Raw genomic sequence first — 15,046 nt, forward strand, 5'->3', positions numbered from 1 at the left:
TAACCGGAACGGATCCGCTCTCTTTAGGATAGTTGGGGGGGGGGGGGTAATTCTGAAAAATTAGAAAAAATGAGGCATTTTTAACTTACGAACGGGTAATCGGATCTCAATGAAATTTAATATTTAGAAAGGTATCGTGTCTCAGAGCTCTTATTTAAATCCCGACCGGATCTGGTCACATTGGGGGGAGTTGGGAGGGGGAAACCTAAAACTTTGAAAACACTTAGAGTGGAGGGATCGGGATGAAACTTGGTGGAAAAAATAAGCACAAGTCCTAGATACATAATTGACATAACCGGAACGGATCCACTCTCTTTGTGGTAGTTGGGGGGGGGGGGTTAATTTTGAAAAATTAGAAAAAATGAGGTATTTTTAACTTACGAACAGGTTATCGGATCTCAATGAAATTTGATATTTAGAAGGATATCGTGTGTCAAAGCTCTTGTTTTAAATCCCGACCAGATCTGGTGACATTGGGGGGAGTTTGGGGTGGTGGAACCTAAAATCCTGGAAAACGCTTAGATTGGAGGGATCGGGTCGAAACTTGGTGGGAAAAATAAGCAGAAGTCTTAGATATGTGATTTACATAATTGGAACGGATCCGCTCTATTGGGGGGGGGGGTCAATTCTGAAAAATTAGAAAAAATTACGTTAATTAGAAATTAAAATTAGAAAGCCATGACACTAAAAGTGTCACCCATTATAAGCAATAAGCCAGAGAAAATTTGCCTGATTTTTGAAAAAGAAAAACACCCATAAGAAAAATAATATCACCAGATCCAGCGTATCCGAGAACCCTATTGTAGCAGTTTCAAGCTTCCATCCGCAAAAAAGTCAAAATTTGTATTTTGCCCGAAGAAAGATCACGGATGTGTGTTCACTTATTTGAGAATATCGGGAGAGGCCTCATTTGAATGGAATTAAAGTTCTAGTGCCCTTTTTAAGTGACCAAAATGATTGGATGGCAAACTAGCTCCCCAAGTCACTCAATCAAAATTTTGAGATAACCATTTTGTGTAGCATAGTTGAAAGGGTCAATGAAAAGGGATGATAAAGCAAATGGCTTTGGCATTAAATTCACAGTGGGTGAAAATCAACAACCTGGACCATCAAATGAGACAAGACCCAAAAAACAAAAATTTACTAATGTTAAAAATGATAAGTTGCTGGAAGAAAAATTGTCTGAAGTAATAAAATCCAAAATGAAGGAGACAGATAGATGGTGTAAGAATACAAGCAACAGCAAGAATCAAAACTTGTCAAAATTTAAAATGATAGTTATGAAGTTTGGGTTTGATATTTTGAAATGGATAAGGTCATCAATGCTCATTATGTCTTTGTACAAAAAAAAAAAAAAAATCGGAGATCTCAGAGACTTTAAAATGAACACATTTACATTGCTTACTTTCTCAAGACCATATATGAATACCAGCCAAACCGTGCCAAATGAAATTTAAGGGAATTCCCCAAAAAATTTTATTTCACAGAGCCAGTTTAAAATCAAGCCTCCTCCATCAGAGGCACAAGCATAATCAAACAGTTCATGGTAACAAACTGTAGTAAGGAGCGACCCGGTTCAATAGTAACCAAAATTCTAAAAATATAATTTTGATACCAATAGTTGAAACAAAAGAATTGTGCTTCAATGCTGATTTTAAATATATAAATTTCATCAAGTCTAGTCTTACCCATCAAAAGTAATGAGCCTGAGAACATTTACCTTATTTTAGAAAATAGGGAGAAACAACCCCTAAAACACATAAAATCAAACCATCGGATGCAGCAACCCAGAGAACCCTAATGTAGAAGTTTCAAGCTCCTATCTACAAAAATGTGGAATTTCAGAATTTTCGCCAGAAGACAGATCATGGATGTGTGTTTATTTTTTTTCCAGGGGTTATCGTATCGACTCAGTGGTCCTAGAATGTCAAGAGGGCTCATTCTAACGGAAAATTAAAAGTTCTAGTGCCCTTTTTAAGCAAACTAAAAAAATTAGAGGGCACCTAGGCCCCCCTCCCACGCTCATTTGTTCCCCAAAGTCACCGGATCAAAATTCCAAGATAGCCATTTTATTCGCCATAGTTGAAAAACCTAATAGATATGTCTTTGGGGACAAATTACTCCCCCGCAATTCCCTTGGGATGGGCTGCAAGTTACATACTTTGACCATTGTTCACATATAGTAATAGTTATTGGGAAGTGTAAAGAAGTTTTCAGGGGAACTTTTTTGGTTGGGGGGTGAAGTTTGGGGAGGGAGTTACGTGGGAGGAACTTTCCACGGAAGAATTTGTCATGGGAGACGAGAATTTCAATGAAGAGGGCGCAGGATTTTCTAGCATTATTATGAAAAAACAATGAAAAGATAATTATGAAAACTTTTTTTAACTGAAAGTAAGGAGCAGCATTAAAACTTAAAACGAACAGAAATTATTACGCATGTAAGGGTTTACCGCCTCGTAATACCTCGCTCTTTACGCTAAAGCGTTTTTAGTAATTTCAGCTTTTTATTCTACGGCCTTTGTGATTCAGGGGTCATTCTTAGGGAATAGTGAAAAAATTTAAGCTTTAGTGAAAAGAGCGAGGTATTGAAGAGGGGGTGAATCCCCTCATATACGTAATAAAAATATACAAATATAGAAGTTCGTTACATAAGTTAATTCGTAAGTTACGTATATTTTTTACCAATGAAAACGTTCATAAGAAATTAAAAGTTCTAGTTGCCTTTTTAAGTAATCAAAAAATTGGAGGATAACTAGGCCTCCTCCCCCGCTTTTTTCTCAAAATCTTCCAATTGGGATTTTTATGCTTATGTTAAAGGGGGGCACATTTAACACTGGACGAGATTTCCACAGAGGAGTTTTTTGTGAAGAGGAGGGGAATTTTTCATATAGGATGAGCAAGGTATTATTTGAAAAATAAACAGATATTATTCCATACGGGAAGGGTTCCCCCCTCCTCAATACTTCCTTCTTTATGCTACAATTTGACAATTTATTAGAATTTAAACTTTGTAACTAGAATAGTAAGCTTTTTTAAAAGTCCTAACAGATTTAGCATAAAAAGTAAGGTAATGGGGAAGGGGTCACCCTTCATATATTTCAATTTTCTTGTAAGGTGAGCCGAATTCAAACCAGCATTAGTTGAAAAACGTTCAGAAATTAGATAAGAAAAATAACTGAAAGTAAGGAGCGAACTTAAAGCCTAAAACGAACAGAAATCATTCCGAATATGAAAGTGACTATCCTCTCCTCATCGCCTCACCCTTTACCCTAAAGTTTTTATTGTTTTAAAAATTGGAGTTGTGACAGGGAGTCAAATTTGACTCTCTGACACAAGAGCAAGGCATTGGAGAAGGGAAAGTCCTTTTCATATACGGAAAAAGTTCTGTTCGTCTTAGGTTTTAAGTTCGCTCCTTACTTTCAGTTAAAAAAAAGCTCGTTTTTTTTGTTTAATGTTTAATTATGAAATAACGATTGGCATATCTTATAGGCCTACCATAATTCGGTGTATTGAATTCAATTTGCTGTTACTGCAGTATTTTGAAGGTTCTGCTTGTCTTTAAGCCATCTAATGATACATACAAAGGTCAAGCTAGATTGGGTTTTGCTGTGTACCTGTAGTTCATTTGATGACTGAATTTTGTAATCCATAAGGTTTTGATGAAAACCCTGTATATTTTATCAGATGAATGGTTTTACTTTTTACATAGCTTACTTTCTTTCGACAATATATGAAAACCAGGCAAACCGTGCCCAATAAAATTTAAGGGAATCCCCCCCCAAAAAGTTCATTCCACAGAGCTAGTCTAAAAACTAAAATGAAAGTCAAAAATGAAGGGTAAGCTTTCATAAAAGACTTTTAAATTACTTAAAACAAAAAGCCGAGTATTTAAATTTGTTTTCACAATTAAAATAATTACCTTGTGAGCGTAGTTTAAGTGGTTTGAGCCTACCCTTTCCGTACTTCAGTAAGACAATTTAGATTTAGTTACTTCTTTCAAATTGTTAAAGATGCTGATAATTTATCCTTGAAAAATTATATAAACTAATACGAAAATACCGAGTTTAGATTCTATACGAAAAAAAAAAATCAATGCTAGACCTAGCGCTGTTTTTTAATTATCAATCATTGAATTATAAAACCAATTTTTTATTCTAAATCAAAATATATTTAATAGAAGTAGTTTACAAAATAATTTTGGAGCTTAGCCCACGATCATTAGTTCTATTTTGACGTTGCTTCACAGTAAAATATAGATATGAATGAATGAATGAATGAACTTTATTACCCGTAAAAGCATAAAAAACACAAAAGTGCGGAGTATTATAAATAAACAAAAACAAAAACGATAAACAGCGAAGAAAAAAAAATTCAAAGTAACAAAAGACAACATCGACTAATTAACAGCAATATGGAAAAAAGGCTGCAGAGGGTCATAAACGTGAATAAAGTTGATAGTCTTTTAACATAAATCATCACTGGAAGACCGAATCCGAGAAGGCACATCAATTAAACCAAATCGATTAATTATTTTTTTGTTTCGGTGCCATCTAGGAAGCCGGAGGAGGAATTTGCAATATCTGAAATAAGCCGGACGTAGAGTATGTCGATCTTTCTTATGAAACAGATGAGCCATGCCTGATAAAAACAAAAGCACAGGGGGGCAATAAGCGTTATAAATCATGCACAAACCGTTGCGGCTGTAACGGCTTTTGTTTGGGGATATTTTTCCGTAAGCGAAGCGTAGGTTTTTCACGGCTTGATTCACTAGGGATGAACAGGTAGTGGAAAGTGTTGGGCCGAAATACAGACCAAGCCAACTAACTAAAGAAGAACATGGTAGAACTGCAGTCCCAGTAACGAATGGAGCGACCGCATAAGAGCTATTAAAACAAATAAACTCGCATTTAGACGCATTAACTGACAGTCCAATCTTAGATAGTTCATTGGTTAATATAGTAAAATTAGAAAGCAACCCACGGCAAGTCCGGGCAACAAGAAGAACGTCATCTGCATATGCAATAGAAGACAAACCAGTATTACCGTAAAAAACAGAACTTCTAAGGGGACGCAGGCACGATGCAAGCACGCATTTAAATATACTAGGAGACAATACGGCACCTTGCCGAACTCCCTTATTAATTTTTACCGGGTCAGATATTTGGCCATTCCAGGTAACTTGAATTTTAGACTTTGAATACCAAGAAGACAATAAACTTAGTACTGAAGACGCAAGGGAAAATAGAGCCTGAGAGTGCACAATATTGTCGAAAGCTCCAGAAATATCAACAGTAAGACAGTATAAAAACATTTTTAGTTTTTACGGCATCTTTCATGAGTCGGCTTAAAACATGATGTGCATGGGAGCAACCGAAACTTTTCCAAAAACCAAATTGAAAAGGCATAAAATCACAATTCGACACAATTTCTGGTAGTAACAAATGTTCAAGCAACTTACTTAAGAAACACGATACTGTAATGGGACGATAATTCACACATGACGTGGGGTCCTTGCCTCGCTTTTGAATAGACGTTGCACGACCACAAAGAAAACTATCGGGAACAAGCGACTGTGCTAGGCAAGACTGGAAAAATATTTGTAGATGGTTAAGTAGAGCAGGACAATCATAAGCAAAAAATCGGTAAGAAAGGCCGTCACCATCAAGGCTATTTGAACGCTTGATTTTTCTTAAAGCCCGGCGAATTTCAGATATTGCTACAGGCTGGACATGAGCCTGCAGGAGACGGTATGGTAAAAGCGGTTTAAGCAGATTATAATGAAAAGACTGAAGAAAACTATTAAATACACTGAACACACGCTTATAATGATCAACAAAATTAGCTAGCTGGAGACAAGATAGAGTAGATGGGGAACATTTCTCACTATTAATAACCTTATTCCAGGAGGCCTTATCGGTGGGGCCTGGCCATGCATTCAAGTGTGCCCTCTTCAAACTGGCCTTATATTCAAGTTCACACTTTTGTTTCACAGAGAAAACGGTTCCGGAAGATGGTCGGTCACATGATATCCACATACGTAGCCAAAATTTGGCTTTTTCCTTAGCACGTTTTACTTCAGGATCAACGTTCCGATTATATGTGCATCTCCTTAGCATTGTGCAGCGGTGCTAAGGGGTGGGGGGCTGGAGATCCCAGCCTAGGCATAGTTAATATCAGACGAAAAATGAATTAATACAAGGATAAGGCCTAATAGAAACAAAAAAATAGTTAAAAGCTTGGGAATATTAAAATAAATAAAAAATTATTAGGTTTATATAAAAAAATACTAAAAATAAAGAAATTAACTGAGAAAATCTTGATAAAAAAATGTTGAAAAAAATAAATACATGCTAAAATTTTTAGTCCCCTGTTTAATAAAGTGAATACATTTGGAAAAACTCAAAGGAAAACGAAGTCAGAAGGGGAAAGGATTGCAACAACGGTAACTGTAAGAAAATGGGTATCCAGTTCTAAGCAACAACGTAATATCTATATTTACTATAAGGATGCTAGTGATTTACTTTAAAACAAGAGCTAAGAGCTCATATTGCACTTGTGACGAGGTTGGAAGAGCCAAGAGCCAAGTGCTCATATGGTATGAGCTCTAACAAAATTCTAAGAATCAGTGGATTGATTTCAAAGGGAAATCAGAGGCGTAATGCCGCTCGGGATTTAAAATAAGATCTCTAAGACACCAGATCCTTCTAAATATCAATATTCATTAAGGTCCGATCACCCAGTCGTAAGTTAAAAATACCTTATTTCTTCTGATTTTTCTTCTCCCTTCAGCCCCTCAGGTGGTCAAATCGGGGAAACGACTGTTATCAATTCAATTTGTGCAGTTCCCTCACACGCCCACCGATTTCCATCATCCTAGCACGTCCAGAAGCACCGATCTCGCTAAAGCACTGGAAACCCCCCTCAACTCCCCCGAGTTGAGCGGATCCGTTCCATTTATTTCAATCACGTATCTAGAATTTGTGCTTATTCTTCCCATCAAGTTTCATCCCGATTTCTCCACTCTAATCGTTTTCCAAGATTTTCGGTCCCCCCTCAACTCCCCCCAATGACACTGGATCCGATCGGGATTTAAAATAAGACATCTGAGTTACGAGGTCCTTCATCACTCCTTCGTAAGTTAAAAATAACTCATTTTTTCTAATTTTTCAGAATTAACCCTCCCCCCAACTTCCTCAAAGACAATGCATCTGTTCCGGTTATGTCAATCACGTATCTCAGATTTGTGCTTATTTTTCCCACCAAGTTTCATCCCGATCCCTCCACTCTAAGGGTTTTCCAAAATTTTAGGTTTCCCCCTCCAGCTCCCCTCCAATGTCACCAGATCCTGTCGGGGTTTAAATTAAGAACTCTGAGAGATAATATCCTTCTAAATGTCAAATTTCTTTAAGATTTGATCACCCGTTCGTAAGTTTAAAATACTTCTTTTTTCTAATTTTTCCGAGTTAACCGTCCCCCCACTCCCCCCTCCCAGATGATCGAATCGGGGAAACGATGAATTTTAACATAATCTGGTTTAGTCGCTGATACGCCTGCCAGATTTTACCGTTCTAGTTTATCTGGAAGTGCCTGAACTAGCAAAACCGGGATAGACCGACAGACCGACATAATTTGCGATCGCTATATGTCACTTGGCAAATACCAAGTGCCATAAAAAGCAATTCAGACGACCGTGCTCAACTAAAAATTCCCTAATTTTTTCCCATCACAGACATATAATTGATGGCTGTTTACAGGATGGCTGTAGGTTGTCCAACCACTGGGCGACGAAGGACTTAGATATTTAAAACGTATTTACCCCCCCCCCTCCCCTCCCTATTTGTAAGTAAACTGATGGGTACACAGACAATTCTCAGGGGAGAAAGACACAAATACTATTCACGACATATATGTGACTTAAAAGGGAAGCTTTACCTGTAACCTCCTCATTTTATCCATCTCTTGATCCAAAATACTAACTCTTGCTTATGTTGGACACTCATTTTTGTTAATTCACTCTCACAATAATCATGATCATCATCATGGCTCTGAATTCCTTTGGAATTAAAGGCTTTGAATTAAAATAGAATAGTTGTGGGCATCAAGTCATGGCTAATTGTAGAAAAAGCCATGGAATCAATGTAATCAAATCCTCTAGACAATTCAATCCCGGTGATAACTTACCCCGGACAATTATTCTTAACCACTTCATGCGTAAAATTGAGACGGAAAAGAGAAAGCCAGACAAATAAAAAGAATGTTTTATAATAACTCTGGCAAATTCCTGCAGTGTATTATTTCCTCTCATAAGTTCACTCCCTGGAAACTTCCATCCCCATGGAAAATTCAATCGTGGAACAACCCCAAGTAGAAAATTTGCCCCCCCCCCCATCCGAAAATGTATGCATGCATCCTAAAAGCAATTACAATGCATAAACAATGGGCAAATTCTATAACTTAAAGACCTTTCCCCTGGGGATTTGGGTGGGGGTGTCATGTTATACCTAAAAGCATAGTTATTGGGGCTTTAATAAATAATAAAAAAAATGGCTATCTCAAAATTTTGGTCGGACGATTTTCGGAAAAAAGTGACGGGGGAAATGGCTTAGTTGCCCTCCAATTTTTTCGGTCACTTAAAAAGGGCACAAGAACTTTTAATTTCCGTTTAAATAAGCCCTCTTCTGACATTCTAGAGCTACTGGCTTGATTCAATCACCCCCGGGGAAAAAAACAAAAAAAAGAAATAAACATGCATCCGTGACCTTTCTCTTGGCTAAAAATATAAAATTCTACATTTTTGCAGACAGGAGCTTGAAACCTATGCAGTAAGATTCTCTTACACACTGAATCTGATGGTGTGATTTTCATTAAGATCGCTTGACTTTTAGGGGGTGTTTCCCCATAGTTTCAAAAATCAGGAACGTTATCTCAGGTTCGTAACCTTTGATCGGTAAGAATAAACCTAATGAAATATATATAATTTAAATCAGCATAAAAGCCAATTCTTTTAATATATCTATTGGTAGTAAAATCTTTTTTTTAAACAGTTTCTTAGAGTTTCGGTTACTATTGAGCCGGGTCGCTCCTTGTTTACAGTTTGTTACCACGAGCTGTTTGAACCACAATTTTCTCAGATTTTTCTTTTAGTTGATATTCCGTATATGAAGTTGCCTCTTCCTCGATACCTCGCTCATTACGCTAAAATGTTCGTGAATTTGTGAAAAGCATATTGTTCTAATTAAACGGTCCTTGTGTGTCAGGAGTCATTCTTAAATAACTGGAACAAAAAGTCAGACATTAGCGTAAAGACTAAGGTACTGGGAAGGGGACAACCCCCTCGTATACGTAATAATTTATGTTGGTTTTAAGTATTAATATTGTTCCTTACTTTCAGTTGGAAAAAACTTGTTTTCTTATTTAATACCAACCACAAGTGAAAATATACAATATCTATGGTTTGTCATCACATAAAAATCATAGTTAAGAAGCTGGTTAAGATAATATTAAATGCTAAGATTGGCGACAAACAACACAAACAAATTGTTGTTTATATCGGCTATTATCTAACAAAATTCTAACTTGAGCGTAAAGAGCGAGGTACTGACGAAAAAAGAAACTCTCTCATATACGTAGTATGAGGGGGTTTGCCCCATCGTCAATACCCCACTCTTTAAACTAAAGTTAGAATTTTGTTCCAATTCTAGCAATTCTATGAGAATGCCCTGCGAATCCCAAAGGCCGTTTAATTAGAATAAATAGCTCTTTTTAAATTACTAAAATACCTAGGTGTAAAGAGCAAGATATTGACGAGGGGGCAAATCCCCGCACATATGCAATAATTTCTGTTCGTTTAGATTTTTAATACTGCTCCTTACTTTCAGATGAATTTTTTTTTATTTAATTTCTGATTGTTTTTTAAATAATGCTCGGAAATCCAGCTCGACCCCCACCAGAAAAAATTCCCCCAGAAAATTTCTGTATACTTCCCAATAACCAATACTATATATATAAACAATGGGCAAAGTTCATAACTTGCAGCCCATCCCCGGGGGACCGTGGGAGATTAGGTCAACCTCAAATACACCGTTATTAGATTTTTCGACTATGTTGAACAAAATGGCTATCTCAAAATTTTGATCCAGTGACTTCGGGCAAAAATGAGCATGGAAGGGGGCCTAGTTGCTCTCCAATTTTTTCGGTCACTTAAAAATGGCACTAGAACTTTTAATTTCCGTTCGAATTTCTCCTCTCGCAACATTCTAGGACCACTGGGTAGATATGATCACCTCTAAGAAAAAACAAAACGAATAAACACGCATCTGTGATCTTTCTTCTGGCAAAAAATCCATTTTTTGGTAGAAAAATTCCTTCATGGGATATACCAGTTTGGAAGTTGAGCTGATCAAAGCATATTTCATTCATTTTTTGGTAGAATAATTCCTTCATGAGATATACCAGTTTGAAAATTAAAAGGGGTTGACAACTTCAGTATTAAGGTACACGCTGAAACCAAAAGGCCGATACCAATTGTGAGACATATAGGGGAGTTTTAAGCAATAGTTGGCTCTTAGCTCATAGTCATCTGACTATGGGGTCGGATTCATTCCGGTTATGTCAAACACGTATCTAGGACTTGTAGTTATTTTCCCCACCAAGTTTCATAACGATCCCTCTACTCTAAGCGTTTTCCAAGATTTTAGGTTTCCCCCTCCAACTCCCCTGAGGTCACTGGATCCAATATCACTATATATATATATATATATATATATATATATATATATATATATATATATATATATATATATATATATATATATATATATATATATATATATATATATATATATATATATATATATATATATATTTGTTTGTGGAGCTATTGAGTCTCTAACCGTTATAGATACTAATACCTACTTTTGGTTTAAAATCATGATTGCACTTTTTCTTTTTGAGACGCATTTTATACTAGGCTAGTGTTTTGACATTGATAACCTACTTGACATTCTAACCATGAATTTTCATTCCAGCTGAATGTTCAACTCATGAATTCGACTGTGGTGATGGACATTCCATAGCACAATCATGGCTATGTGATGGCAAAGCGACTGCGCAGATAGCGGTGCCGAGTCACCTGAAAATTGTCCAGGTTTGTTTTTAATCCTGGCTGTGTTCAGACACCGAACTTAGTCTTGGATCAAGTTTCATTGTTCAACGTTGTTAGCCCAGGTCAGATCCAAGATTTTGACCAATTACTTTGTAGATTCAAAGACTTTGGTACTCGGTCCATGGCTGAGTCCAGGATCTGAACGTAGCCTTAGGCAACTTAACCAATAGATTTTCTCTAGATTCTGGTCTTCCCCTTTTTAGGAGGCTGTCTTATTTCAGACGAAATTGCTTCTTTTAAGGACACTTATTGTAAATATAAGGACTTGGGGGAATCTTGGATAAAATAAGAATCTTTAAGGAAATTTGGATATTATTTTCAAACGAAGGTTGGAAACTCATGGATTGCATATTTTCAGTTGCCTTGAAAAAACTTATGTCACAACTAGAACTTAATTTGTGAAGATAAGCGAAAATAAAAAAAAAGCTAAAGCATGGAATATTATGACGTTTATTATCTATTTGGTAATTTAGGTAAACGAGTATTAAGTTTATTTTTAAGCATTGCCTTTTAATGGAGTATAATGCCAAAACAGTGGAGAATTGGCTAGGCTATATAGCAGTTGTAGATTAAAAACCTTCAACCTATGTACTCAGAGATTCTTTCAATCGGCTGGTGACCTTGTTTCTCTTAGTCACCCGCAAATCCAAAGGGGAATATTTAAATAGACCGCCAACTGCCTTTGTAGATCACGGCTGCCGTAGCCCATTTACTGATGATCTGAGTGGGGTTTTGCGTTGACCTGGGAGATTTTGGCTGTAACTGAATGAGCAAACACTACAATGTCACTTGTCTTATCAAGTTACATTTTTGGACAGGGTTGTAAAGCAAAATAATACGCACTCGACTCGGAAAAATATCTCTAGTTAATAAGAGGATACGAGCCAGAAAAGCTTGAATTCATTTTTTTTTTTTTAATGCATAACTAGTGAGGGTTTGATCTGAACAGAAAGAATATGTGAAAGCGTTCAAGAGGGCAAAAAGTGGCCTTTTTAGTAAAATTTTTCGGTTTCACCTAGGGTGCAAGAAAAAAAAAATCCGAACATAACTGTAAATCCTGGGAAACACTTAGATTGAGGAAATCGGTTTGAAACTTGGTGGGAAAAATAAGCACATGTCCTAGATACATTATTGACATAACTGGATCGGAACTGCTCTCTTTGGGAGAGTTAGGGGGCACATAATTCGGTAATCCGGAAAAATTAGAAAGAATGAGATATTTTTATATTACGAACGGGTGATTGGATCTTAATGAAACTCAATATTTAGAAAGACCTTGTGTCTCAGAGCTCTCACTTTAATTCAGAAAAATTTGAAAAAATTATGTATTTCTAACTTACGAACGGGTCATCAATTCTTAATGATATTTGAAATTTAGAAGACCCTTGCGTCTCAAAACTCTTATTTTAAATCCCGACCGAATCCACTGACATTTAGGGGAGTTGGGGGGGGGGACCGGAAATCTTGGAAAACGTTTAGAGAGTAGAGATCGGGATTATGCCTGGTGGGAAGAATAAGCACATGTCCTAAATACGTTATTGACATAACTGGACCGAATCCGCTCTCTTTGGGAGAGGTGGGGCGGAGGGTGTACTAGTTTGGACACTTCCAAATAAGCTAAAATGATGAAATTTGGCAGGCGTATCAGGGACCAGACTAGATTAAATAGGAAATAGTCACTTCATCGATTCTACCTTCTGGGAGGGGGGGGAGCGTGCAAACAAGATGGTTGACAAGAATTTTATTCGTCGATAAAACAAATGATTGTTCTTTTTAAGTATGGCTTGTGGTCTTGGGGTATGATTCTGGCTTAGGGTACGAAAGGTCTCAGGTTTGAATCTCAGACCACCCCAAGTGTTACTAAAGTGTTACATCGTCCCTTTCCTAACCAGATCAAGCGTAGCATAACAGAATGCTATGATCTGTGGCAGAGAGTCAGAATGAACTAACGCCAAACTGGAAGTGGCAACCAAAGTAGGTTTTCGAACAAAAAAAAAGTGAAGAATTTTTACGAATAGACCTTGACTAACGTGCCCCTAGCTAATGAGGGGGCGAGAGAGTTTGGAGATATTTTTAATATTCATATTGTAAGACCGTAATATTCCTATCGTAAGACTTGATGCTGGTAGATGAAAGTTCGTCTACGACGATTCTTCATTAGCTTTTATGAGTTGGAACTCAGTAATGGAAACTAAAGAGATTCAGAGGGAAATAAAAATGTTAGAAACGATGCCATTCTTTTGTCTTAAGAGCAGGGCTGTTGAGACCCAAAATGTGATACATAATTCATACTGGCTGCTGTATGAGTAGCTACATTGTCTGTCTTTCTGTTTTAGTAATGGAAGCCCACTTTACAGAACATGAGTTCGAAATTACAACCAATGATAAATGTTTCTGCACAAATTAATTTTGATATTTTTTTTGCACTGCCAAATTGCTTGAAATTGCTAACAACATTTAGCAATATTAGAGGCACCATTCCACAGAAGCTAAAGGTGGAAAACAAGAATGAATCTTTTTTTCAAAATAAAGTGAGGGGGGTCAAGTTTTGTTTTATGAAAATAACAAAAAAGCCGTTTTCCAATGAAAAGACCCATAATATGTATTTCTGAAAATTTAGCCCCAGTCTCCAACTGACGAAACTAAGCAAGATTTGTAATAAAATTTTATTAATAAAGATTGTTTCTGTATGTAGGATTGTTTCGTATATAGCTGTTCTGCCGTTTTAATGTGGTTGTTTTCTCGTTCCCAAGGAAAAATCTCATACTCTTGTAAAACTTTCGCTGTACAGTATTTAGAATATCATTACTGATCGCTGAAAATAAAAACCGAAACTTTTCATAACATATACTGGAAAAAAGGCAAATCCTAGTCCATTCTCACAGCACATTTGTCTTCTCGTATTTAATAGGAGAAATATTTTGACAGAAAAAAAGTAAGGGAATATTGTCAGAAATGCTCAGGAAAAACCAAGAAACGTCTGAGAACTTTGATAGGTCTTTTCTTCATAGAAACTGTGATAAAACAGAAAACTTCACAACTTACCAACAGGAGCAGGATAGCCTCCAGCCCAGGAGTCCAGTCCAGGATACTGAGGCACGCTAGCCCCGTATGGCGCAGGATTAGATGCATGACCCGTAGTGGCTGTTGGCCCCGTTCCTGGTGCAGAGGCTGCTGGTGGGTAACCCTTCAAAGAAAAGAGTAATATTCACTTCAAAAGTTTGCAACAATAGCATGTTGCCCATCATAAAACCTCAATTCAAAAGCATCATCATTACATTCTAGTTCTTTTTAACTAGCAATTTTGTTTCGCTTCAATGGATCATAATCGCATCAAAGAGCTACTTAGACAGATTTTACATAAGTTAAACCTGGATAAATCTATTAAAAATAATAATCTAGACTTTTTTTCAATTTTAGTAAGACAGAAAAGATTGCATTCTTAAGAATAGTGATTAAACTATAGAATTACATTAAAAGGTCAACAAATGCAGGACCGTTTCTAGGGATGGTAGTGTCCGGGGAAAAACTAATTATTTCATCCTCTCCTGGCTGAAAAAAAAATTTCCAGCCACGACACCACTCATCCGAAGCCCTCCCTAGTCACGGCACCCAGGGCAACTTGTCCCGGTCTCCCCTTAAAAAATCCGCGATATGTTACACATTCGAAAAAAAGCTGCGCTGTTCTGTCAAATATTGTTATATATTCCAAAAATATTGCATAGAAATAGGGTTTCTAACACGGCAACCATCAGACACAAAGAAATGTTTTAATTTTCAGAGAAATATTGGTTCACATTGCAATATTCGTTTCGAATGAAAACGTATAAGTAGGAGCTTAAAAAGTGAAAGATAAAAATAAATTGGCGATCCAAGCAGAAT

The 15,046-nt window shown here is 36.7% G+C and overlaps 1 protein-coding gene across 2 annotated transcripts in view; it reads right to left on the reverse strand.

The window, feature by feature from the left end:
* The window catches only part of LOC136042419 (uncharacterized), a 148,126-nt gene that overhangs the window by 39,313 nt on the left and 93,767 nt on the right, over positions 1–15,046 (reverse strand). The window contains exons 4-5 of one of the 2 annotated variants that reach the window (XM_065727393.1): positions 14,210–14,351; positions 7,862–8,053 (exon numbers count right to left, since the gene is read on the reverse strand). In XM_065727393.1, the coding sequence (XP_065583465.1) occupies positions 8,006–8,053; positions 14,210–14,351 (190 nt within the window). In that variant the 3' untranslated portion in view covers positions 7,862–8,005. Of the gene's footprint in view, positions 1–7,861; positions 8,054–14,209; positions 14,352–15,046 lie in introns of those variants that run through there. The other variant, XM_065727392.1, reaches the window with a different exon arrangement.

The sequence above is a fragment of the Artemia franciscana genome, unplaced genomic scaffold, assembly GCF_032884065.1.
Source record: "Artemia franciscana unplaced genomic scaffold, ASM3288406v1 Scaffold_1268, whole genome shotgun sequence".
Taxonomy (NCBI): domain Eukaryota; kingdom Metazoa; phylum Arthropoda; class Branchiopoda; order Anostraca; family Artemiidae; genus Artemia; species Artemia franciscana.